Here is a 26213-nt window from a genome sequence, read left to right as displayed (position 1 = left end):
TTAATTATCATATTTACATCCACAGTTTTGTCATTTGAGCCAATGTGTAAAGCCAATAATCTAAAAATAAAGTAAAAATATCAGTCATTTGTGGCCCATATTAGCTTTAACTTTATGATGTCATCATCAGCACGCCCACACAAGATGGTGAAACTCTTAGTAAGACCAAAATGAGATGCAAAGAAAAAAGTGAGAATCAGAGAACAACAAGTCCTGTGGGGAAAGTGTAGCGAGTACTTGCTGAACCTTCAGTCTCAGCAGGAGTTTTTGCTTTTGAATGTAAACTCGGAGCATAGCAGATTGAGCATAGCAGATTGAGCATAGCAGGTAGGAGCTGCGTCGTGCCTTCACATCTGAGTAGGCCTGACATTCCTTATTTCACACATAACTGGAGAAATTAGGGGAATTATATCCAATACATTACTGTCTTCATCACCATGGTGTGTAATGAATCTGTGTTGTTTCTCTCTTTTCTCTGTGTTGATCAGGCCAATGAAAACAGCCTGCTCAGTGCTCAGCTCAAAGGTTTCCCCCTCTTTCTTCACTCCAACTTGGGTCTGAAGGACTGCACAGTCAACTCTAAGTCCCCACTTCTCTTCATCACTCGATCAGGGCATCCTCTGCCAGGTCCGCTCCCTGGAGATGACTGGACCGTGTTTCAGTCCAACCACTCCACATACGAGCCAGTGTTGCTGGCCAAGACCCAATCAGCAGAGAGTGTTGCATCGATGGGGCAGAACGCTGCAATGCTTCCGTCGGTGGTGCAGGACTTGGGGCTTCATGATGGTATTCAGAGGGTCCTGTTTGGCAACAATCTGGGCTTCTGGCTGCACAAGCTGGTGTTTGTTGACGCTGTAGCCTTTTTGACTGGGAAGAGGCTCTCGTTGTCCCTGGAGCGCTACATCCTAGTGGATGTAGATGACATCTTTGTCGGCAAGGAGGGTACCCGCATGAAGGTGCCTGATGTAAAGGTGAGTTTGTGCATTTGAATAGAGAGAAAAGCTACTTATCTGTTCATCAACCAATTTTTTCAACACCCCTTTTCTATGGTTTAAAAAAAAAAACAAAACACCCTCACTCATAGCATGAGCTATTCTCTCTGCCAGTCACACAGAAACCCCCTCTCCTCGCTCCTCTTCTCCTTCTGAATGCATTTGTCCCAGTAGGCTGCTCAAAGCTGACAGGCCCTACCGCTCACACTGTCACAGAAACTCCGCAGCGATGAATATTTCAGGGGCCCAGACATACAAAGAATGTTAAAAAGCTCCTCGCTTGCGCCCCCTCGGAGCAGAACAGACTCCCCTCACATGTGGAGGCACAAGGTTTAAGAAAAAGTTATGGAAGAGACATCAAGGCCCCCACACTGGCAGCGCAACAGCAAGCTTTTAGGAACAAATCACACTGACAGGATGGAGAAATCTGAGAGTGAGTGGGCGTGTATGTGCGTGTGTGCCGGGAGTCTCATCCAGGCATGGAGATCAAATGAAACAAACACCCGAATCAGAGGAAAGCAAAAGATATCAAACAGAATGAAGGAAAGGAGAGAGGCAGCTGGGAGTGGATGTTGGATGTTTACTGAGAGAAACTTGGAGAATGAAAGATGTATGTGGGCACGCGCCCGCCCGTGTGTTCACGCTTCCTCATTATCACATTGTGCACCAGTTTGAGCACTTCATCTGTTGACTCATTCTTCATTCCTCCCACTGTTTTAGGCCCTGTTGGAGACACAGAGGGAGCTTCGCACCCATGTGCCCAACTTCACCTTCAATCTGGGTTTCTCAGGGAAATTCTTTCACGCCGGTAAGATGCAGCCGTGTTCCTTTTAGTTTGGTCGAGAACCTACACTAAACTAAAAGACAGATCATCTATAAGTTTGTAAAGTTGATGTGTCTGTTACTCCTCTGCTGTGTCCTGACCCTGATTTTCCATTGCTCATTCTTCACATGCTTCACTTTTATACTTGAACTTTCTTCCCCTTTGCTACACTGACTTTCATTTCCTCTTTTTGTCACTGGCCCCATCTCACCTTTGCTTCCCCTTCTGCCTTTCTCCATTTTTATCTCTTCAATTTCCTCTTAACCCTCTACTCCCTTCACTTTTCTGGCAACGTCTTTGGCTCACTTTAATTTCTTCCTTTCCATCCCACCATCATCCTCTACTTCATATCCAGGATCTGATGAAGAAGACCTGGGAGATGACCTGCTGCTTTCCCATGTGAAGGATTTCTGGTGGTTTCCTCACATGTGGAGCCACATGCAGCCCCATCTATTCCACAACCAGTCCGTGCTGGCCGAGCAGATGTTGTTAAACAAGAAATTTGCCATGGTGAGTCACGTGAGCTGTGAGCACCGTTATAAACACCACTGGATTTTAAAGAATTAAATGTTTTATTTTTTTTGTAGTGTTTTGGGGGGCATGTACCTCAACAGGTTGAACAGGGGCTGAAGTACTATACATGATATTTCTTTAGATTTCATCCAGCTGTTATAGAGAGGTCCGAAGATAGTTCAGGTAGTCATGCTAAAATGGATATAACAGTCACTATAACAATCCTATTGATGGCGTTTAAGAGGCAGCTGCAGGGTTATGTTTGCATAAAGAATCCATACTGTGCTTATTGAGAAGTTAATCATTTTATTACAGGAGCCTATTACAATAAGATCATACACTTTGGTTACAAAATTACTAAACATTTAACTTGTATTCTGCATCTGTTATCCTCAGGTTTTTTGCTCCTGTCTCTTTAAGACAAACATGGCCGTCATGGCTAAGTGGCATTTTATTTTGATTCAGCCACTTTTTGCGAGCGTAGATTTCACAAATAATTCTTGCTGTTGCAGGCCTGATCTGGGAGGAAAACAAATGAGGCTGTCATCAATTAGATTAAATTGCTCTGAATTACATGCTTCATTGTTTTCCTGTGAATTTCCTGTGCTTATTCAGGTGGTGTGAATGCAGCTGAGGAATTTCAGACTCCACCACTGGTTTCAGGAGAAAAAAAAAGAGAGATTTGAGTTTAGCATCTTGGGATTTCAACGAATGTTGATGAATAATCATTTTATTTTTAAGCTCTTTCTATTTCCCCTTCTTGTGTCCTTTCTCTTACCTGTGTAAATTCATTTCCAGGAGCATGGCATTCCCACTAACATGGGCTACGCAGTGGCGCCTCACCATTCGGGTGTTTATCCTGTACATATGCAGCTGTACGAGGCCTGGAAGAAGGTGTGGGGCATCAAGGTGACGAGCACAGAGGAATACCCTCACCTAAAGCCTGCTCGCTTCCGTCGGGGTTTCATCCACAGCGGCATCAGCGTAAGACCTCATTATTTTCTGACCTCCGGTCTTTTTTTTTCTGTTCTCTGCCGTCTCTTCTACCATCTGCATTTTCAAACCTTATCTCCATTTTTATCTCCAATTTCTTCTTATTTATTCCATCGTCCCCCAACCTCAACCCACTTGCTTTTCCTTATCCTTGTCCCCTAAAGACGATGAGCAAAATGTTATTTTTGTTCACCATAAATTACCAAGGCAACAGATGTCCTGAAAAAGACAGTCATCTCATCTGTCCTGCTGGGTTTTTCTACAGAGTGGGAGATGATAATGTAGTCAAGAGAAGCAGTCTTGCATGAGACACCTGTCTGGGTCGTGCTGCCTAGCAGGCCTCAGCAGCAAAACGAAGACTGACATCTTTGGCAAGAACAAAGCAAGTGTCATAACCAATCACTGAATGTCAACACCCCAAAAAAAACTTTATTGGGCTTTATTTGGGGCTGAATAACACAGTTATGAGGGCAAAATTAAATTAGAATAAATTCAAGAGGCCCTGAGGATAGAAGAAAATCTTATCTCTTTCCTTCTGAGGCTGACCTTCAGAGCTGATAAGGAACGGTGCAGCCTCAGACCGCTTGCTTTGTTGTGCTGGCGTCCAACCGGCCTGTGCAGTCTCAGAGCTCTGTTCCCGTCCTTGAGATACCAGAATCTGAATGGACATTCCCCACTGCTTACTGATGATTGATATTCAGTTCCCCCGACACTCCAAACTGTAAATGCATTTCCATGAATTTCCATATAGACTCAGTGAATAAGAGGTTTGCTTTGGCTAGATGAGCTGCATAATATGAATGTTATTGAGCGCAAACAATGTGTGGGGTAACAGCCTGGAGTACTGGCAGCTCCGCTCCCCTCACAGCAGAGTGCTGATGGGGTGTCTATGTGAATTCTTTTTTTTGTGATCTTTTTATTTTTCATGTTTTTATTCCTCTCTTATGGTGACTCTGTGTGTGTTTGTATTGCAGGTGTTGCCCAGGCAGACATGTGGGCTTTTCACACACACTATCTTCTATAAAGACTACCCAGGCAGTCCGAATGAACTGGACAAGCTCATCAATGGAGGAGAACTCTTCCTCACTGTTCTGTTGAACCCTGTAAGTCACCCGCATGGCACAGCTTTTGTCTTGCACACTTGGAAACCCATTTAGCTGGTAGTGCAAATTGAAATTTAAACAAGGGACAGGACAATGACTTCTCTCCAACTCAAACAGTGATGTCTGTGTGATGCTTCCTCCTTTTACATTTGTAAATAAATTGCTTTTTAATAGAACCCAAATACAGTGGTGCAAATTGCTTGGACTTGTCAACATGTTTTGTTTGAGATTATATTAAATGCTTACTTGCATAGACTGCAGATAATTGTAACACTTGTTTATATGTGTAATGTTTGTTTAAACATTTCTATGGTTGTTTGGTCTTTTCTGTCAAAGTCAGTTTTAACTCTGCATGAGAAGCTTTATGCTTTTAATTAGTTTGTAACAGATCAAGAAAAATGCCACAATACTCTTACGTTCAGACAGGTTTGATTTCTTTCTTTTTTTTTTTTAAGACAAATTCTCTTTCTGCACATGTTTAATTAATCTCTCTATTAACTTCTAGATTTGTTTTTGTCTGGAAAATGTTAGAATATAATGTTTATGGCTTTTTAATCTTACCATTTTCTCTCTGATCACAGATCAGTATCTTTATGACCCACCTGTCCAACTACGGGAACGACCGCCTTGGCCTGTACACCTTTAAAAGCCTGGTGATGTTCATCAAGACGTGGACCAACCTGAAGATGCAGACCCTGCCACCTATCCAGCTGGCTCAGAAGTACTTCAGCCTGTTCCCCTCTGAGAGAGATCCCTTATGGCAGGTCAGATAGAGAACTTTTTTTCTTTTTTTTAAATTCTTTTTCATCTTGTAATGTTTTCATTCAAATTTCCCAAACAAATACTCCTTATATTCTATTGCTTTGTCAATAGTTGCTGATGAATTTTTATTGTCCTCAGAGGCTTTAGTAAAGGCTTACTGGTGCATCCGTGAACCATTTCCATTTGCTTTCATATTTACTTTGACTCTTACATGTTTAGTGGGATCTCTGTGGAATCTCTGTTAAATTAAAAAAGCCGTTTTTGTGTTTTTGGGGGGCGGCTGCAGGACCCTTGTGAGGACAAAAGGCACAAGGACATCTGGTCCAAGGAGAAAACATGTGACCGCTTCCCCAAACTTCTTGTCATCGGGCCTCAGAAGACTGGTAAGATGCAGTACTTTGACACCCTCTGCAGGACAGAGTTAAAAGTGAAGCAGAAGTTTTACCATGAATACGAACAATGGTTTGAACATTTCTTTGAAAATATGAGAAATTTATTTGTTTTACTAAATTACTATTGTTTATTAACATTGCATTTATATATATATTTTTTATTACATTGCCCTAAACCTCTTTTTTTCTCATTCTCCTCCTTTCTATCCCACATGGCGTATTATTCTCCTCACAGGGACGACGGCTCTCTACTTGTTTCTTGGCATGCACCCTGACCTGACCAGTAACTACCCCAGCAAGGAGACGTTTGAGGAGATCCAGTTCTTCAATGGACACAACTATCACAGAGGCATCGACTGGTAAGACACCTTAGACTTGCCTCATTTCTTGCTCTCCATCAATGAGTAAATTACATTAAAAAAACACTGTATATTTCCAGAAATGCTCATATTAACATTGCCTAATTACACAAAGTTAAATTTCTATTTTGTGTGTGTATGGGGTGCCCCGTAGTTTTGCATGGTTAATCAATCATACGTTCTGACTACAGAAGTTCTATTTAACTACAGTCAGCAACTAGGAATACAATTGTAACTCTGCTTTTATTGCTTGTTGTGTGTTAAGGTACATGGAATACTTCCCTCTGCCGTCCAACACGAGTTCAGACTACTATTTTGAGAAGAGTGCCAACTACTTTGACTCTGAGGTGGCTGCTCAGAGGGCTGCAGCTCTTCTGCCCAAAGCCAAAATCATCACCATCCTTATCAACCCAGCAGATAGAGCATACTCTTGGTACCAGGTCTGTCATGGCCAGCCCTGAATTTCACCCATTCTTGTGTCACTTCTGCACTATATATATATACAAAAAGCACCCAAGTGTCGCTCAGTCTTTACTTTGTTTTCATGCTACAGCACCAAAGAGCGCATGACGATCCTGTGGCATTGAAATACTCCTTCCATGAAGTCATCACTGCAGGCCGCGATGCTCCACTCAAACTACGGGTCTTGCAGAATCGCTGTCTGATACCAGGCTGGTATGCCATCCACCTGGAGCGCTGGCTCAATTTATACCACACCAGCCAGGTATTATGGGGGTTGTTCATTCACATAGAAGTGGGCAACAGGCAATCAGTGAGCAAACACCAATGTTATATATCGCTCAGCAACCCAAACCTCCTCAGAGTGGGTTGGGAAAAAAAGAGAGATTCTCCAGTGGGGTATATTAGGATTCATGACCCAAGGATTCAAGAAGTTGATAGGGAGGTAAGGGAGGCTTACGTGTGTGTTTGTATTCCTTACAGAGAATATTTTAAATCCAGCTGCCCTTGGTGAAAGAGGTGCCCTTTAGGAATACTCTCAAAGGGAAATAAAAGAGCCCTTGGTGTTCCAAACTGTCCAGATTTGTAAGCTGCTCATGCAGGCAACCATGAAGTGTGGTTACCAAACTAGACTGTCAGTAATAGTGTGCTCTCATTTAAAAAAATGTATTTATTCAGTTAGCACATTAAAAAAAAAAAAATCTAAAATGGTGCCATTTGTGTGCAAAATACTTTCTTTATGTATTTGATTTAAAAACATTTTTCTCTTATTTCTCTTAATGAATGATTGGACATGTTATTGATTAAAAAATGATACATTTTGTTGACGATCACAGCATGGAAAATCAGGCCCTGATTGTCTGGAAATAACAAAGCAGAGTCGGACACAGAAAGATATATATTTATGATTCCCATAGTTTAAAAATAATCAATGATGTCATGGTGGAAAATATTGAGTACTAGTTAATTTTCTCCTAAATGGGTTTGTATTGATTAACCCACCGTCACACAATTTCCAGTAAATTCTGTCAGCACTTCCTACAGACCAACAGAGAGCTGAAGCATGTGGATCAATTTTTCTGTCTGATGAAATTCAGTAAACAAGCCGTTAATATTTACACACACAAATTAATATTCTGGTTTTATTCTAAGAATAGATTTGTTTTTAAGCATCTCTGTTTTTAAATGTAAAGCGAATTCACACATCAGTTTGCAAAAGAAGCTAAAATTTAAATTATACCCTTAATGGAAAAATCTGATGTTTAGTCATGCTTTAGAAAATATATTAAATAATGAATTTTTATTTTAGACACAGAGCAGCACCTCCCGACCTTGTCTTCCTGCCCCACTTTATAAGGGGTGCCAAATATTACAAAGTGTGTGCCCAAGGCCTTAACTGCTGATGCTGTTTAAAATTAGATTTGCACACCTACCAAATCATAACCATTTCATGAACTATCCAAAATATGTGTGAGGACAAAAACACAGATGTAGTCAGGTCACAGGACCATTTACAAACAGTCTTTTTCTCAGGTCCTTTTTCTAATAGTGTTCTCATTCTGTAATTTTACAATGTTTTACAAAATACTTATAAAACTTACATATGCTGAATATCTCCTCCTCACCTGTTGTCTCCATGTTTGCTGTTTACTAAAAGTGGCTGTGACACCTGGCTCCTGTATGTTTTAATAACAAAATGCCAAAAGAGAGTAATGATGCGTTCAAGGTGCCTTGAAAACACGGGTAGGATAAACTGTGCTAATCGATGTAACCATGGGTTTTACCCATGTGGACATGCTATGAAAGCTACACTGCGCATTTAGCCGGCAGATGTATCTGATGCACACTGAAGCTGTTGGTGCAGCCGCATCTTAAACGTCTGTCTCGGACCACTGATTCAGATCAGTGAAAATCTCCATCCCTAATCTATAAACACAAACCTACTCTATATGAAGACTTATTATTCTACCCTACAGTCATTTAGTAGATGCTTTTCTCCAAAGTCTTGCCTAAGGACCCAACTAGAAGGTTCATCCCTTGTGGGATTCAAACTTGGGTCTCCCACATGGGAATTGCAAAGGAATTGTGAGACCTTTTACATTTCAAGCCTCAAGGACTCAGAATGTGATGATGACCTCACTTCTAAGATGATTCAGCGTAAAAGGTTGTTGCACCCAGACTTGCCAAAAATGTAGTTAAAGCCTGTTCTCCCATTCAGAGCCACGTACCTGCTGGACACTTCACTCACAGTCATCGTGTTTGCATTTAAGTGTGTTCACATAGACTCGGCAACAAGCAGGAGTAGTTTTTAGGAGCTTTTTCAGAAGCATAGATAAAATTGCGGGGGGTCTACAGGAAGTGCATAAGAAAACCGCAATTAATTGTTTTTCCAATTTATTTTAATGTTCTCACCCATTAAAAGATTATTTCAGGGATTTTAAGCAGTTATTGGGTTTTTTTTTATTAGATGGGTTTGATTTTACATCAAAACTTTCAGATACACAGTTGTCCTCTTCCTCTTCTGATTCTTTACTTTGTGTCTTTACCCAGTTGTTGGTTTTGGACGGACAGATGCTGAAGACCGAACCTGCCGCAGTCATGGATAAAATCCAAAAGTTTCTTGGCCTCGCCAACGTTATCAACTACCACAAGATCTTAGCGTAAGTACCCCCTGCGCCTTCATGTAGTCTTGCTTGTTCACAAGCTTACAAACGGATTTAGACTAAGTGGTGACTTTATTGGTTTCAAATACAAACCCAGATATGACATACTTCCTTTTTATTCACCAAACAGCAATGATTTCCGCTTTATGTTACCAAACTCTTGAAAAAGTTTTTGACATTTTATGTTCTGGTGTGTTGCATTGTGTTGCATTTAATGGGATCTGTTACCATAAGTGTAATTTTAATATTTATAAGTGTAAATGGCTTAATTAATATAGAGTTTTTATAGTCTTACAGACCACCCAAAGAGCATTACTGTACAAATCACAGAATCACCTTCTCACCCACCTGCAAACTGCCTGTTTTATTATATACTTGGTATCCTGTTTTTATAATATGTAAACTCGCACAAATTATATTGATGTCTTGGGGTTTTGCATCTTTCACAGAACTGATGTATGAACTAGAGGGAATACGAGGGACTATTGATAGATGTTACTAAATTCTTCACTGCTTTTTAAATAATGCAGTTTTTTTTGCTTTTTTTTTTTTTTTAAAGCTGATTTTGGAGAAACTTTCCATTTTCAACTAATGAATGTAATAATGGCTCACTTATAATAAACAATAATAAATTATATAATAAACAATAATATTATTCCAGCATGAAAATAGAAAAACAACACCGAGGAAATGCAAGCAAAGCATATTTTAAGTAGTGCACTTTTTGATTTATACTTTTTTAGAATTTAATTATAGATTGAAATCATGTTTTGTAGTTCATAATGTATTCGGGTATTCATCATGCGCAGGTTTGACCCCAAGAAAGGTTTCTGGTGTCAGCTGCTGGAGGGAGGAAAGACAAAGTGTTTGGGAAAGAGTAAAGGACGCAGGTACCCTGATATGGACCCTGAGGTAAAAAAAAAAAAAAGGGGGGGGGTGGGGGGTAGTCGTCTTTAGTCTCAGTTTACTTTTAGATTATTTTCCTAATATAATTTAATTTAACTGCTGGTCTTCTTCAGTCCCAGGAGTTCCTCAGGGAGTACTACAGGGATCACAACATTGAGCTGTCGAAGCTGCTCTACAGGATGGGTCAGTCGCTGCCCAGCTGGCTCCGAGAGGAGCTGGTCCACACCAGGTAGCAGAACCGCAACAGGGGAAGACGACAGCTGCTCGACTCTGCAAGGGCTCCCCAGCCAAGTGGCCTGATATGTAGAAGATCCCAAGTTGTTCTCACAGATACTGTAATCTGTGGAAGTTTCAGGATGGGGATACAAAACTAGAACTCGAAACCTAACTGTGATCTTCCAAAACAGGGCCAACCAAGAATACGGCTGCCCTAAAAGGTTTGTGCGTCACTGACACACTCGTTGTTGCCCTCAAAGGACCTTCAGGGTTTGATAATCACAGATCAAATTTTAATCAGACCTCCTATCATCACATAAACTTCTTGCTGGAAATCCAAGAAAGGAAAGCAAACTTTGAGTTGTCTTTGGTCTCAGTTTTGTAAAACGAGTGTCAGAGATATGAACGCTATCGTGCGTCTCCAGAGGAAAGGTGTGGTGTGGAGCACATGGCGGTGGGCAACATGGAACCGACACAATGGAAGACAGCCTGAAAGACAGAGAAGTATTGGGAATCTTGACTCAGGCTGCATCTTGTAGCCTTACTTGATAAGCCTTGGTAGAATCTAGTTATTGCATTTACAAGTGCCAGGACAGAATCTTCATCAAACGATCACCACATGGACTTTTGAAGGTTCTTTTTATCATATTTTTTTTTTTTATTTGTATGTTTTGTTTTCTTTTCTCAGATTTAACATTTCTGTGTTGCTGATGGAAATGCATATTTTTTAGAATGTACCAAAACTAAACATTTTAGCTGTGTTGTTTTCACATGAGCAAGATGTACAGTACGGTTATTTATACTGTTTTTTTGGCTCAGCCTGCTCTTTAGTCAGTTTCATGACCACTGAATGGGCTAAAGCAGAAACAGTAGGATAGATGTTGAAAGCACAAAAGGCACTCATGTGAGCATCAATTCTGAGCGTACAGGTAACTGGAAAGCACACTAACTAAATGGCTCCTACTACAATCTGTGAAGAAGATCATAAGCTAGCTACTGTATGTTAATTGAGCACTCTGATCATTTAGATTCAGATGGTGTACAGAAGAAGAGTGCATTTCACAATCTGTTTTCAGCATTGGGTTTTCATCAAAATTGTATATCTTGTTTTATATTTTATTTTATTTCATTTACTGGAGGATTTCAGACTTTGGGAAGGGGTAGAAAAAGTTGGGTATTGGTTTGAAAATTAAGTCACAGGAAAACTGACGCCATACAGATGTTTGGTTGTCCATCAAGGTTGTTACCACTGCTACAAGATGTCAAGCATAGTTAACAAGAAGCTGCTCTTACCGCAATAGTTTTGTACATTGTTCTGATGTAATAATGATGCACATGTTGGTTCATCATTTCCTGACGTTGTAATGTACATAATGCGAAACCCTCAGTAGACCTAAATTATTGAATGTGCTTGGGTTTACGTCCCATCAGCCCGTTGTTGTAGTGTGAAACGTCAGTGCTGCACTGAGGGCAGTTTGGATAATTTTTCATCGTGTGGAGGTGTCGAAAAGAGTATTTCCTCTCATGTCCTCTCACTGCCAACTGTTGTACAAAAGTACTGAGTCTCTCCATATAAAGTATTACGTGATAACACATAACAGCAACGATGGTACTAATCTCCTGGACTGTATGATAAATATTTGTAATTGTTGTCAATAATTTTTACAGTGTAACTAATATTGTCGGTGCTTTTTAATTTGCAAATAAAACACCACTGTATTTTTCAGTATTTGGATCTTTTTTCTCTCTTTTTTAATGATTTTCTGTAGTCAGGCCTGGAAGTATTTGAATGCTTAAGTAGTTGCATCTTTGCCTATGAATGAAATGATATGAATGTGGGGTTTAAGTACAGCTTCACCATTTTGAGGGCACTTAGAGCCACATATGGGTAAAGGCTGAAGAATGGCAGCTTTCAAATAAGTAGATCCCCCTGGATCAAAAGTATTTATTGACAATGTGATGGAAGACAAGTGACTTGATTAATTCTATGGTGCTTAGGGAAAAACAGCTGACTCAGCTTAAATTTAATGCAGCCAAGTTGATTAGACAGTGCTTCACAACACAAATGGACAATAAGCCATATTGCGGGGTCAACCCCAAAAACCTTTTATATGTTTATTTAATTGGGACAATGCAGGTTAATGAACATTTTAAAAAAATCAACATGTCAAATTATAGCATAGAATGCTAATTTTCATGTGTTGTCAGCACAGTCATTTAGCAGATGCTTTTCCAAAGCAGCTTACAGTGGGTAATAGAGATGGAATTTATGGTTCTTTGAAGGGAGCCGGATCTTGAGGTTCCTTTCATTCAAAAGACTGGCTCGTTCTTACAATATCTTAAAAAAACTTCACAATATATAAGAATGACAATCTAAATATGTACCAATATAAAATCTACTATACAAGATTTAAAAAATGATGGGAAAAATATAGATAAAAAAAAAGGATAAACCTGAGCAGTCAGTGCAAATTCTGGTAAGTGTTTTGGATAGAACTCAGTATTTATTTCCCAACAATACTCTCTGCCCATAGATGCTTCACATGAATCGAGCGTGTTGGACAGACTTCTGTGATGACACAAATGTGATGAAGGCAGTGTGGAAAATTTGTATAAGATTGGCTCACAAATGAACGGCTCACAGCACTCATTTAAAAGAGCTGTTCAAAAGAATTGATTTGTTCATGAACGTCACATCTCTACTGGTTAATATTCATCCCCTGGGGGAATCGAACTATGGTATCCCACATGTGAGACAGATGCTCATACAAGAAAAGATAAAATCATGATATATATATATATATATATATATATATATATTGTTGCAAATATTTTATAAGCATTTTGATTCATTTACTCATTTATTATTCATTTACTCATTTAAGCATTCTTATTCATTTACATTTTATCCTTAGATTTTAGTAACGTGCATTAGGCTCTGCTTTTAATTAATAGAACTACAGCTTAATTGTTATCATTGCTTTGCAGGTTACAGATAGTGCATTCACATAAACTCATATAAGGTTACTGAGTTCAATACTGAGAAAAGAGCTGAGAATTAGCGGCCTTGACAATGTTCTGGATGGCCACTAGGGAGTAATCTAAATATTGTTACATCTCTTTGCTTATCTATTCACGCCTAGCAGAACGGAATTTCCCAGTAACTTAGAAATCATTAAAAGAATAGCCTTTGTGTGAATATTGTGAGAAAAAGTACAAGGGAGTCAGTAGAAAGGCAGAAAAAGATAGTGAAGCAGAGCATAGTATCTTTTTCCTTTCAGCTCTGACGCACCTCAGACGAAGGACCTGGAGGAATCAAATTCCCGGAAGAAGGATGGACCACCTTGCAAAATACACATTCACATGAAGGCTCACCACATGCACGCACATAGCCACAATGCTTTGTATCACTATAAATGAGGAGGATAATTTAGTTAGGCGGGTCTTTTGGCTGAACCGAAGGGTCCCGACACTTTGTGTATTAGTGATCAGAAGCTAAGCTAACAGGCCTCCTTCTCGAGAAGATATGTATTGTTTTCTTATTACTGGCTTAACAAAGAATTGTCAATTCTACTCAAACTCTGGTGTTTTTGCCTTCTTTTAAAAATGTGGATTTTTGAACACTCTTCCTTCTGATGATTGATTTACAGGTGGTGAACAAATCTTTTAAAGCCAACAAAGAATATTTTAAAAACTTCAATATATATATATATATATATAAACATACGACAGACACATATGAACAGAAAAATTTTAAATAATCAAGGCTTGATGTTCCTCTAACCAGTTTTTGAGATGAGCCTTGAAGATGGAATATTTAGAAGACTTAAAACAGGAAAATGGCTATTCCAATGTTTACTTCCATTTGCTGATAGCGCAGCGTGTCTAAATGGTACCACAAGGTCAGCTCTTGTGGGGAACCAGGTGCCACTACCAAGCATCTGTTTAAGAAATGTATTAAAAAGAGTAAACTCTTGGAGAATTTTCTAATGAAACAAGCTAATTTCATATTTATAAAGTTATGAAAATGTATGTTTTTCTAGGATGTTACAATGATGAAATGTTAATGATTTCTGTCAGCAACTTTCAGATCTTTTTTGACGGGATTCTAAAGTTAAGATGTGTTCCTCCTGTAAATGCAACTGCTAATGCAATATTCAGTGTGGGGAAAAATTATATAATGTGAATACATCTTAGCAACAAGTTTCTGAAGGTAAAGAAAGTGGATTATTCTGTGCAATTGTCTGGTCAAAACCCAGGTCATATTTCACTTGCTAAAGTCAACAACAAAGGCAGAAAGACTCCAAACAACACCTTGTAGTAAAAGCCTTGCAGAATGCTAGAAAAGAAGTGGAGAAAGGGATTCTCAGTAAAGTTTTTCAAATGAACATTTTATCTATTGTAATTAAGACCTAAATTAAGGCACTAATATTATTTAAGAGCTGTGATTCCTAAACATTCCCTCTAATGTGGATCTAAATCCCTGAAATCTGCTGCACATTTAGCCTTTTTTTCATATACAGCTACAGCCAGATAAATAATCCAAAAGATACAAGTAATTCCAGACTTATAATAATCACCTACAATTCAAAATGGTGACTGCAGTTTTCTAGAAGCTTGCCACTTTCTTGTCAGTCTGGTTTGATTGGAATTAGTTCTTGCTTTGGTTTCACTTCACTGTGACATACCTTCCAGAAGCAGAACAAGTCAGTACCTTAAAATTATGTGACACACACTAGAGGTCTTCACATGATTTTAAGGGAACAACTGTTTTATTTAATAAAAACCATAAACACTAGGGCTGGGCGAATAAAAGATAAAATCAATAAATTAAATTTTCTGTTTCTGAAAATGTATTTTTATGAAAACCTGATTTTTTTTTCCTCTTTTATATGCACCACAAACACTACATACTAACAGATGTACAGTGAAGTGAACCGTCAGTCCCGCCTGGACTGTTGCTGTGCATTAAATTCCACTGACAAATGCTGCTCTCTTTAAGATGCAGAAGACAACTACAGGCCGCAAACTCTCCTTAAGAGATGACCCCTATTAGGGGAATTATTTCTGCAGTGGATCCCGTATGAGAAGGAAAGAGATCACAGATGCAGTTGTGTTGTATGCAAGCTATGGTAGAAAGGTTATGACGTTCTTTACTTTGTTTCTGTTGTTCACTCATGTAAATAAATCGATAAATCATAAACAGATTTTAAGCTTAACATTGTTTTTAATAAGTTTAAAATGTTTTTTTTTTAAGAAAGAAAAGGAAAAAAAAGGATTCTTATTGGAAATCAGCTTTGGTTTGAAAAAATCTGAGATTTTATTTTTAGGCCACATCACACAGCCGTAGTAGATACTGACATTTGTTCAAACTCAGAGTAAATATACTTGGAATTTATGCTTGCTCATTTCGATTCTTAGCCTGGGAGAGCACCTAAAGCCAACAAAGAAGCCTCTTCTATTGTACCAGGAAGTAAACACAAAATAAAAATGTCTTCCTGCTTATTAAGTTTAAGTTATTAAGCTAGTTTCCATAAGCTGAACTATTGTCAGTAGGTGTAGTGTACGTTTGAGAAGTGCATTTTAATGTAAACGTCTTGGTTCTCCTTTGACTTCATGAGTTTTTACGTAGAATTATTTATTTTATGTTTTTGTTAACTTTCTTGTTAACATTTCGAGTTGTTTTTTAAAGAAATTAATACAATGTAAAGTTCTCTGTTTTCAGTATTCCATTTATCTATGTGACTTTTTATAGCATTAAAAAAATACTAATTAACAACAGAAAAACAAAAAACTAACTAAATAAAATAAACCCCAACATAACATGAAACTTAAAAGCATTCTGGCCTTTAAAGCTTCATCTTCGCTGTAGTCTGCCTCTATCAACAGGTGATGATGTGAAATCTGACCAATCAGAGCTTTCCCCACTGATCCATCCCACAGTACTTTTTAACAGAGGGGCTTTTTTACATTCTTTGGGACCTGAGAAGTGTTTCTTCCTTAATCAGAAGGCAATTTATGCAGTTGACCTGGTGAATTTCCTTCAGTTTTATACTTTAGAGGAGCTGAGAGAGACTTCCACAAAAGATGGATCACCCTGCAGAAGATGCTCCCATGGCCAGAGGAAGCCTGGCAGGCAGTGAAGAGGCTCTTGTTGGCCATGAACAGCCCAGAGGGTGAGAGGAACTGATCATACACATTTCTTTATGTACAACACTGTCTTGTTTATTCAGAGATGTCTACGGACTGTGTATATACATATATCTTTTATAAGGAGAGGGTATTTGTTTTATTTAGCTAAACTGATTTATATTTTAATACCGCCTGAGTTAGGTTGATTACATATAGTAGTAAGGCCATCTTCATTAACTTATTTTGCAATAAACAGACCTGAATTCTGTAAATTCTAAATAGAATATGAGTTTTATATTTGGTCTTTTCATATCAGAAATAATAAAACTCAGTAAGCAGTTTATTATCACTAATATCTATTAATCTAAATAAAATGTTGATAATTTTTAGATCTTTCAGGCATCAATACCCCTTCTTTATATGTAATATTCTTATTTATTTCCAGTGAACAGCCACTTTCTATAACCAGACCAGAGTTTTACCTAGCAACTGATGACGTTGCCATTGGCATTGGCTGTCGGTGCTCTTTTTCACTTTTAAAATTGAAATAGTGTTATCACTGTAACTTCGTGTATACCTTAAGAAAAACTATTTATTTGTATTATTTAAAGCTGGTGGCTTCTATAACAACACTAAATGACAACATATGACAACATCATTTCGTCGGACTATAGGCTAGTTAAATAAACATTGTTTACATCTATTTTATATGTTAGTTTCCGGGTTAAAGTTTCACTTTGATTATCCAAAAATGGTAATGAAACAAGCTAAAATAGTTATTGTCGTTATGAAGGACTTTGTGAGAGTAAAATGGTCTAATTTAACACACGTCTAGTTCTGTAGGTCTTAAATGATTCGTGTGGTAACGTCGTGGCATAAGATCGCATCTACCTAGTAACAGATGATGCTCGCATGCGATTGGCTGTTGCAGAAAAAAAAACGGCTGAGGAAATAAGAATTTTTTCAACGTAACTAAACAATGATATGGCAACTTCAGCAACAATAATTGGTAACAGTAATTATAATAATGATTTAACATTTAAGGAGTGTTTTCTAAACTAATACAGGGTTTCTAATGAGTGACAAAATAAGCATTTTATGAAGTCAACAAAATATAATAAGAAAATAGAAGATAAACTATTGCAGCATAAAATAACAAAATGTATTTCTTCTATTTGTAATTTGTAAGACTATTTGTAAAGTTATTACATCGTTATTTCTGGATATGTTCTCTAATAATGTATAGATACATATAAATAATTGTTTTTCTTTTTATAATTTTTTTTTTCTCTTGCAGGGGGTCTAACAGCCGTGCCCTGAAGATTGCAGGCCTGACCACGTTGGCAGTTCTGTTGCTGGCCAGCCAGGTCTTCACCGCTTACATGGTGTTTGATCAGAAGCAGCAGATTCACTCACTTCAGAAGAACTCAGAGAGAATGGGAAAACAGATGACACGCTCATCCCAGGGTAAAGGGGGAAATCTTAACATATTGTAAGCTGTATTGTAATAAGGATGTATTACAATCAGTAATGCTTCATCTCCATCAGTGAGTAGGAGAAGGGCTGAAGAGGTAGAAGGAGAAGTGAGCATTAGTTTTAAAGAAGTTCTGAAAAAATAGCCAGATAGAGAAATGAAAGTGTTGCAGTGATTCATGTGGAGGGGAAATCAACTGGGAAATGTTCATTTTATAATTAGAAGAATTTAAGCAGTGACATTTAGAGTCATAATAATAAATCCCATGTCTGTTCTGTCTTAAACTGAAAAAGATCTGTAAAAACAATCTGGTCAGTTTTATTTTTCTATTAATACATTTCAGCCCATGTTCTTTTTTGTTCTTTTTAAAACATTTTTTCTGTTTGTTTCTATAGAGATCTACTTTTCCATTTAAATAAAACACATCTGATTAAATGTGACCTTTTTTTCCCACTGTGTCTCATTTGGATTGTGGTATTGCTGCTGTTTTCCAGCTGTGGCCCCAGTGAGGATGGCCATACCAATGAACACCCTTCCTCTGCTGAGGGACTTCACTGATGATGATTCCTCATCTAAGACACCCTTGACAGTAAGTTTGTTTTACTTTTTCCCCCAATAATCTTTTCAACTGTGGTTTTAGTGGCAGTAATGACTTGCATTTGAGAAAGTAAAATTTAAAAATTTCTAATTCATATCATAAATTTCAGTGTAACTCAACAACTAATTATTTGATCACTGTTCTTCCACCAGAAACTGCAGGACATTGCTGTTGTCAGTGTGGAAAAACAGCTGATGGATCTCATGCAGGTATGTTGAGCTCCTGTGTTTTTTGTTGTATATGGACAGGCTGTTGTAACTAAGCCCTTGCCTTCAACAGGACGTCAGTCTGCCACAGTTCAATGAAACCTTCTTGGCCAACCTGCAGAGCCTGAAGCAGCAGATCAATGAGAGCGAGTGGAAGGTAAAGCCTTAAGTGCACATGTGAAAGCTAATAAAGCTCAGCTTAGAGTGAATCAAATTAAATTATATAGTCAGACATGTTTGTTTAACATGGTGCATTCTGCAGAGCTTTGAGGCCTGGATGCGTTACTGGCTGATCTTCCAGATGGCCCAGCAGAAGCCTCCAACCCCCACTCCTCAGTCAGGTGACTGCAACTTGCTTTTCTTTTTCTATTAGCTGATGTGCTGATCCAGAGAAGTGCTGAAATAGCAGATACTTATTTTCCTATATCCAACTATCCAGTGTGTAATATATTCCAGTGATCAATTTAGGACAGAAAGGTGGAGTTTTTTGTATAGATTTGAAATATTGAGATATAAAACATAAGAAAAAAAAGATTTTTTCACTGGGAGGTAAATATTCAAGTCAATCCATTTCCATAAATACCTCCACATTGTTAATTGTACCACATAGTCATAATAATTAAAATTCCTTCCATTGTTCAATGTTCGACAGCCTCTCTGGTCAAGACCAAATGCCAGCTGGAGTCTGAATCTGGAATCAGCAAGATTGGTTCCTACAAGCCCCAGTGTGACGAGCAGGGCCACTACAAGCCCATGCAGTGCTGGCACGCTACTGGCTACTGCTGGTGTGTGGATGAGTCCGGCAATCCCATTGAGGGCACCACCATGCGAGGCCACCCAGACTGTCGCAGAGGTAAAGGATGCAGATAAGATGCAGATAAGAGATTTGATTTTATTATCTAAGGCCATCATGAACAATGACAAACTGACCTTTATTCCTGTTCAGGCACACCTTATCGTCGCATGATGGTTGCACCCAGGATGATGCTGAAGACTTTCGACCCTGAGGGTAAGATCTAAAGGAAAGCTTGTTTTGTTTTTTGTGGATTATCACTCCATTTACAAAAACTTTTGGTTGTAATACTTTTTTTTTCTTTTTGCAGAACAGTGAAACACATGAGGCAAACCACCATACAAGGTGTTCCTTCTCATTACCCAGTTTTTGCAAACATATGAAAAGGGTTATTTTTAAACTTGATGCTAACATGCCACTGTAGCAGTGAAATTTCCAATGAGCTGCTCTTTCTTGTAATCTCTTGATTTTAATCATTTTGCTAACTGATGCCAATCAAATTAGTAGAATCCTGTTACAGTGTACTGCTTCAAATGTCTCCAATTGCTGTAGCTTATAAAATTTATTTTGGGTGTCCTCTTTTAATATGCATTAAGTACAGTAAACTTTATGAGTGTTAGATTTGTTTATTTGTAAAGAATGTTTAAAAGATCGGTTCAGCCAAATTACAAGAACTGAATGCAGTTTGTGTTTCACCTGCTGGATTTTGGGACACCGTCTCTTTGTGGTGTCTACAACAACAAAAAGCTCTGTTTGAAAATAAGAAAATAGCCACTACTGCTCAAAGTAGTTCTGTTGAAAACAATTTCCAATTAAGTTTATGGATAATCAGAGTAAATGAGGGTTATTTCTGTTTATTTATCAAATGCTTTCAACACTGTAAAGTCTAATATTGAAGGCCCTTCAAATGGATATGTGCATGAAAGTTTAGTTTTTATGATTTGGATGAGCCTGCCTTTTAAAAGGATGTGACCATTTGAGGAAGCGGTTTTTCTCTGAAACTGTTTGTGTTAAGAATGCTAAATAAAGTCTTTCTAACAACAGCTTATACTGCTATGCTTATGTCCTATTGTCTAATATTCTAATAAATTACAAAGCATGAAATGAAGCCTGAATAAATGTAACTTGATTGGATGAAGTAAAAATGCTGTTATTCATGGATTATGTGGTATGTGTTTTAGGTTTTCAGTAAGGTAGACTTCAGATCATTCTGTTTGCATTAATTAAACCTAAAACACTTCTTTTCATTAAAATGCATCTTTCACTACTTGATCAAGATATGCATAGCATGTATTAACACAGAAGTGTGTGGTTTTTTCTGGCAGGAGCGATACCGAGAAAAGTAACAGTGGTTTGGATAAGTTAACAGTTCGTATGAATTCATGTTAAGAGAAAGGCACTAATGTTTCTGTAAACATCTTCATCTAATATGTGCTTCATCTTTTTTTCTCCACTGCTTGCCTGAGTCTGCTCAGATGTATGGTTTCCCTGCCCAAGCTGTCTTTAAACTGCCCGGTGCACTGACACATTGAGCAGTGTGTCAAAACACAGATCGGCTCCTCAGTCGTCAATTCAGCAAGCTGTCAAGGTGTAGTTCAGTAGTGCAGACAAACAGAGAAGAGTGGAGCCACAGAGTCAGCAGAAAGATGTACACTTGTGAAATGGAAAGACAGCAGAAAACATTAAGGAGTCTCATGGTGGACTGAAAGAAATATGAGTCTTTGGCTTGATTGTGCCAGCATACGACTAATGATGTGTCACTAAAAGAAAGCACTAGATACACTTTATCCTCAGTGGGTAGCCAAGACATTAGACTTCTTAGGTGTGTTTGCTATAACTATATGCTATATACAACTCCTTTAGCATATACTGTAGACGAGAGGAGCTGAAAATAGTAATACTGATACTGATGGCCTCATTTCCTCCTGTGCCACAGCGACCCTCACCCATGACAGTTCTACTAACAGAAAAACCTCCATGCTATCAGATTGACATGAATAAAGCCTTGGCTTTCAATTGACGCAATCCTTGATTCAAGTTTATGTTCAAAACCTTTTCAGTAACTTCAAGCATGCTTAATTGAACCATCCTTAATGTCTTTAATTCCTCTGTATATTCCACCGCAGAAAAGACAGTAAGCTGGCTAAAAGTCCAGTTAAAGTAAATTAGAAAAATCATCTTGCATGTATCATGTCCCAGCTATTTGCATGGTCTTCAGAGCTTCCAGAGGGGTTATCATGGTACCTGCTCATTTACAGTGTGTGCAGAATTATTAGGCAAGTTGTATTTTTGAGGATTAATTTTATTATAGAACAACTATGTTCGCAATGAACACAAAAGACTCATAAATATCAAAGCTGAATATGTTTGGGAGCTGGAGTGGGGCTTTTTTAGTTTTAGTATCTTAGGAGGATATCTATGTGTGCAGGTGACCATTACTGTGCATAATTATTAGGCAACTTAACAAAAAGAAAATATATACGCATTGCACTTATTTATTTTCACCAGGGAAACCAATATAACAACTCAAAATTTACAAATATACATTTCTGGCATTCAAAAACAAAACAAAAACAAATCAGTGACCAATATAACCACCTTTCTTTGCGAGGACACTCAAAAGCCTGCCATCCATAGATTCTGTCAGTGTCTTGATCTGTTCTTGATCAACATTGCGTGCAGCAGCAACCACAGCCTCCCAGACACTGTTCAGAGAGGTGTACTGTTTTCCCTCCCTGTAGATCTCACATTTGATGAGGGACCACAGGTTCTCTATGGGGTTAAGATCAGGTGAACAAGGAGGCCATGTCATTATTTTTTCTTCTTTTAGACCTTTTCTGGCCAGCCACGCAGTGGAGTACTTGGATGCATGTGATGGAGCATTGTCCTGCATGAAAATCATGTTTTTCTTGAACGATGCTGACTTCTTCCTGTACCACTGCTTGAAGAAGGTGTCTTCCAGAAACTGGCAGTAGGACTGGGAGTTGAGCTTGACTTCATCCTCAACCCGAAAAGGTCCCACAAGCTCATCTTTGATGATACCAGCCCATACCAGTATCCCACCTCCACCTTGCTGGCGTCTGAGTTGGAGTGAAGCTCTCTGCCCTGTACTGATCCAGCCACGGGCCCATCCATCTGGCCCATCAAGACTCACTCTCATTTCATCAGTCCATGAAACCTTAGAAAAATCAGTCTTATGATATTTCCTCGCCCAGTCTTGACGTTTTATCTTGTGTGTCTTGTTCAGTGGTGGTCGTTTTTCAGCCTTCCTTACCTTGGCCATGTCCCTGAGTATTGCACACCTTGTGCTTCTTGGCACTCCAGTGATGTTGCAGCTCTGAAATATGGCAAAACTGGTGGCCAATGGCATCTTGGCAGCTTCACGCTTGATTTTCCTCAGTTCATGGGCAGTTATTTTGCGCCTTGTTTTTTCAACACGCTTCTTGCGACCCTGTTGACTATTTTGAATGAAACGTTTGATTGTTCGATGATTACGCCTCAAAAGCTTGGCAATTTTAAGAGTGCTGCATCCCTCTGCAAGACATCTCACTATTTTTGACTTTTCAGAGTCCGTCAAATCTCTCTTCTGGCCCATTTTGCCAAAGGAATGGAAGTTGCCTAATAATTATGCACACCTGATATAGGGTGTTGATGTCATTAGACCACACCCCTTCTCATTAAAGAGATGTACATCACCTGATATGTTTAATTGGTAGTAGGCTTTCAAGCCTGTACTGGTTGGAGTAGAACAACATGCATAAAGAGGATGATGTGATCAAAATACTCATTTGCCTAATAATTCTGCACACACTGTAGTAGGAAAGTACTGATTTTTGATTTTTGCTTTTCTCAGTGGTGAAGATGTGCTAAGATCTGCCTGCTGAGATCATTGTAAGGAACTCATTCATGCATGGAGGACATGTCCAGTACACAGACCTTCCCCTTGTTTTAGAGGTATCAGGTTAAAGTGATGAGAGGAGTTATAGTCTGATCTCATAAGTAAGTTGCAGATAACAAATCTAAGCTTTCAACTTGGTTAATAGCTTGTTTCTTTTCAATTGGTTTAGATTGTGATAGTTATTATTACTCAAGATTGAAGTGTATACTGTTATCTGAGGCATTGCATGGAAAACACATAACAGACATTCATCGGTAAATAAGACAACAAGCAAACTACTTTTAAGGAAAAATGATAAATAATAAAAAAGCTCAGTTTTTTGGCATGTTTACTTGGTAATTATTGTTGCTAAAACATGATACATTAAAAACAGCTCAAGTCAAATAATTGTTAAATTTAGGGATGTTAAAGAGTTTCAGGATCTTTTTCAATCTTAACTTTGCTTTACAAACACAACACTGCACCATCTGCACCCTGAATCTTTTCAGTTGTCGCTGTTTTTCTGAGGAATCCTTCAAAAATTCCGATAATAAAATACATATTCAATAAATAATAATATTCACTGATGATAGGCAGAAACATTAGCAACTTTTCTTGGCTTTTTCAGCAACATTGACTTATGTGCAACATTCAAATTATTTTGAACCAGAAAGCTCCGTACTTTTCAGGCTTTGAAGCTCTGAGCACACTGGAACAGCTTGGATGCTCTCTTTCCCGAGAGCTGCCCCTGTTAGTGTGAGACCATCATCTTTCAGGACGGCACAGATGGTGCATCTGTGGAGGACTCACATGAGAGTTTATGTGTAACAAACCAGCAGTGCAGCAGGGGGCTCCGATAATGAATTTGTCTCTAAAAATATGCCAAGTGGAGCTGTGGAACACAACACTTCGCATGACATTCATTTGGTTGATGTTTGCAGCGGAAATCGATGGGTAGGTACATTTTTGAGTATAATTATTGTTCAAAGGGGTATTTAGCATTAGCATTGAATAGATCGGGTTTATGAATGAAATAAAACAAATAAAACCCTGACATGACAAAATAGCAAGAGCCAAACACTAACAGACATAAATCTGAAATAAAAAATGCAGCTATGAGTTTGTAATAGTTTTTTAATCTTTTAGCAGCCACTTTGAGACTCCTCTGAATCCCTCTGGGTCCCTTTGTGAACATTTTGCATCCGGATGCATTCTCATACTTCATTTATGAAGAATTTAGTGCATCTCTGTGGTCATTTGGCATCCATTTGTGTGTTTTTATCTTGTAATCTTGACTCTTTTTCTTATAAAGCATTTTATGTTTAAAGGCACTTTATTAAGTATTTAATAACTGATTAATGTACATTTGTGACAGTTTTTTTTTGCCAAATCGATGGCAGAGATTTCCAAAACATGAAATAATTTCCAACAGTAACTAACAGACCAGTTAAACACTAATAACCCGTAACTCTCCATTGATTACAGGTTAGTAACCATTAATATTAACGTAAAAAGTATGGTGTAGTGGACTCTTAAGTACATAATTCACCGTGCAGTAATATAGACTGGTGTTTAACGTTATAGCAAGTTGTTCACTGTTGCCCGGTAACCCCAAGACTGTATTTGGGGTTCCCTGTTGTCTGTCTCCACGGGCACCTCCATATTGTTTTTCCTAAAAAAGTCTGTTCTTCTGTTTTGAATAAAACGACACAAGTTGTGTAGTTAAAGTGAGAAATTGTCTCTTCGCTTCCTTTCTACAATTTCCACAATGGCATTTTAAAAAGTTTTTTCAGAAGTTAGTATCATTGTAGGTTGTAAAACGTACAATAAATGGGAGATAAATAGTTTCTAATCATAGTTGTCAATTTTTTGGGGAACTAAAATTGTGTCTATACATACCTATACATATAGATATACATACAGGTGGTAAAGACATATTTTTGTATCCCTACCTCAACAACTTAAACAGCATATGAATGATTTTTGTCCATCAGTTTGCAGAGACATGATCTCTTTATCCATCTTTGTAACTATAACCTGATCATTTAGACTAGTAGTAGCAAAGTAGATTCTGCCTCATTAATAATTCAGTCCATAGAAATGAGATCCAGCTGAGACAGCGGCTGTGTGAGCCACTCACACAGGATGGCCACACTGGACATCAGTGCGCCTGTAAGTATATATTTACACAACAGTATATACAGATCTTTACATCAGTGATTGTCTTGATAGTGGGATTTAAAGGAATGAAGATTAGTTTGTTTGCTTCTGGTAATCTCCCTCACTAATCTCCATTAACTGACAGGAGTGTGAGGAAGCTGAGGCAGTAAAAGTGGGAGTTGTACTCACTACAAACTCAGGTCAAGCAAGTACAGAAACTTGTACATTTACACTGTTGAGGGTGAGTGGTGAATTTAACTATACATATCTGTGTGTGTTATGTTTTTTTAGAGAGTACAGACTGTGTAGTTATTGGCGAGGATGGGCATAGAGTTGACTACAAATTTGCAAAGACTGAGGTAAAAAAAAAAAATCCAAACTGCTTCAGATTGCAGTTTTAAGTTGCTCTATGAAAGCGTTCCCTTTTCTTGTGTTTTTAATTTTTTAATTAGGATAAAAAGTCCTTCACGTTTGACCAAGTCGTGACTGCTGACAACATAGAGGTAAAAAATATCTTCTGACCTCTGATGCAGCTGTTATGTGTGAGCTACTTCACTATACTCAAGCCTTTCTAAGTCTGTCCATGAAATACTGGAAACTAAAATCTGAACCTAAATGTACAGACTCTGCACTCTGAGCTCCTGCAGCCTCTCACCGTGTCCATATCGAGCGGCTATAATGGAGCATTACTGATATGTGGAGCCTCCACGGAGGCAATCAGAGGACTGACTGACTGCAGTATCGTCAGACAGGTGGAACCTAAAACCAGACTGAACTGTACATTAGCAGATT

The 26213-nt window shown here is 38.3% G+C and overlaps 2 protein-coding genes across 3 annotated transcripts in view; both read left to right on the top strand.

Annotated features, from left to right (window-relative positions):
• LOC121642758 (bifunctional heparan sulfate N-deacetylase/N-sulfotransferase 1-like) overlaps positions 1-11910 on the top strand; it is a 44378-nt gene extending 32468 nt beyond the window's left edge. For both annotated transcript variants that reach the window (XM_041989653.1, XM_041989654.1), the window contains exons 3-15: positions 489-971; positions 1713-1800; positions 2171-2325; positions 3127-3312; positions 4296-4424; positions 5006-5188; positions 5473-5569; positions 5814-5937; positions 6203-6377; positions 6491-6661; positions 8947-9056; positions 9869-9971; positions 10079-11910. In XM_041989653.1, coding sequence (XP_041845587.1) covers positions 489-971; positions 1713-1800; positions 2171-2325; positions 3127-3312; positions 4296-4424; positions 5006-5188; positions 5473-5569; positions 5814-5937; positions 6203-6377; positions 6491-6661; positions 8947-9056; positions 9869-9971; positions 10079-10198 — 2124 coding nt within the window. In that variant the 3' untranslated portion in view covers positions 10199-11910. The remainder of the gene's footprint in view (positions 1-488; positions 972-1712; positions 1801-2170; positions 2326-3126; positions 3313-4295; positions 4425-5005; positions 5189-5472; positions 5570-5813; positions 5938-6202; positions 6378-6490; positions 6662-8946; positions 9057-9868; positions 9972-10078) is intronic.
• Positions 11911-16153: 4243 nt separating this feature from the next.
• Positions 16154-20427, top strand: cd74a (CD74 molecule, major histocompatibility complex, class II invariant chain a). Its single transcript, XM_041990485.1, has 9 exons — positions 16154-16357; positions 17611-17780; positions 18282-18376; positions 18538-18594; positions 18665-18748; positions 18854-18932; positions 19244-19444; positions 19538-19600; positions 19695-20427. The coding sequence occupies exons 1-9, from the start codon at positions 16269-16271 to the stop codon at positions 19700-19702; spliced, it is 846 nt and encodes a 281-aa protein (XP_041846419.1). The 5' UTR covers positions 16154-16268; the 3' UTR covers positions 19703-20427.
• Positions 20428-26213: the final 5786 nt, after the last annotated feature.

Source organism: Melanotaenia boesemani, chromosome 7 (assembly GCF_017639745.1).
Source record: "Melanotaenia boesemani isolate fMelBoe1 chromosome 7, fMelBoe1.pri, whole genome shotgun sequence".
NCBI lineage: Eukaryota > Metazoa > Chordata > Actinopteri > Atheriniformes > Melanotaeniidae > Melanotaenia > Melanotaenia boesemani.
Note: the sequence above shows the minus strand (reverse complement) of the source record. Positions and strands in the feature narration are given on the sequence as shown.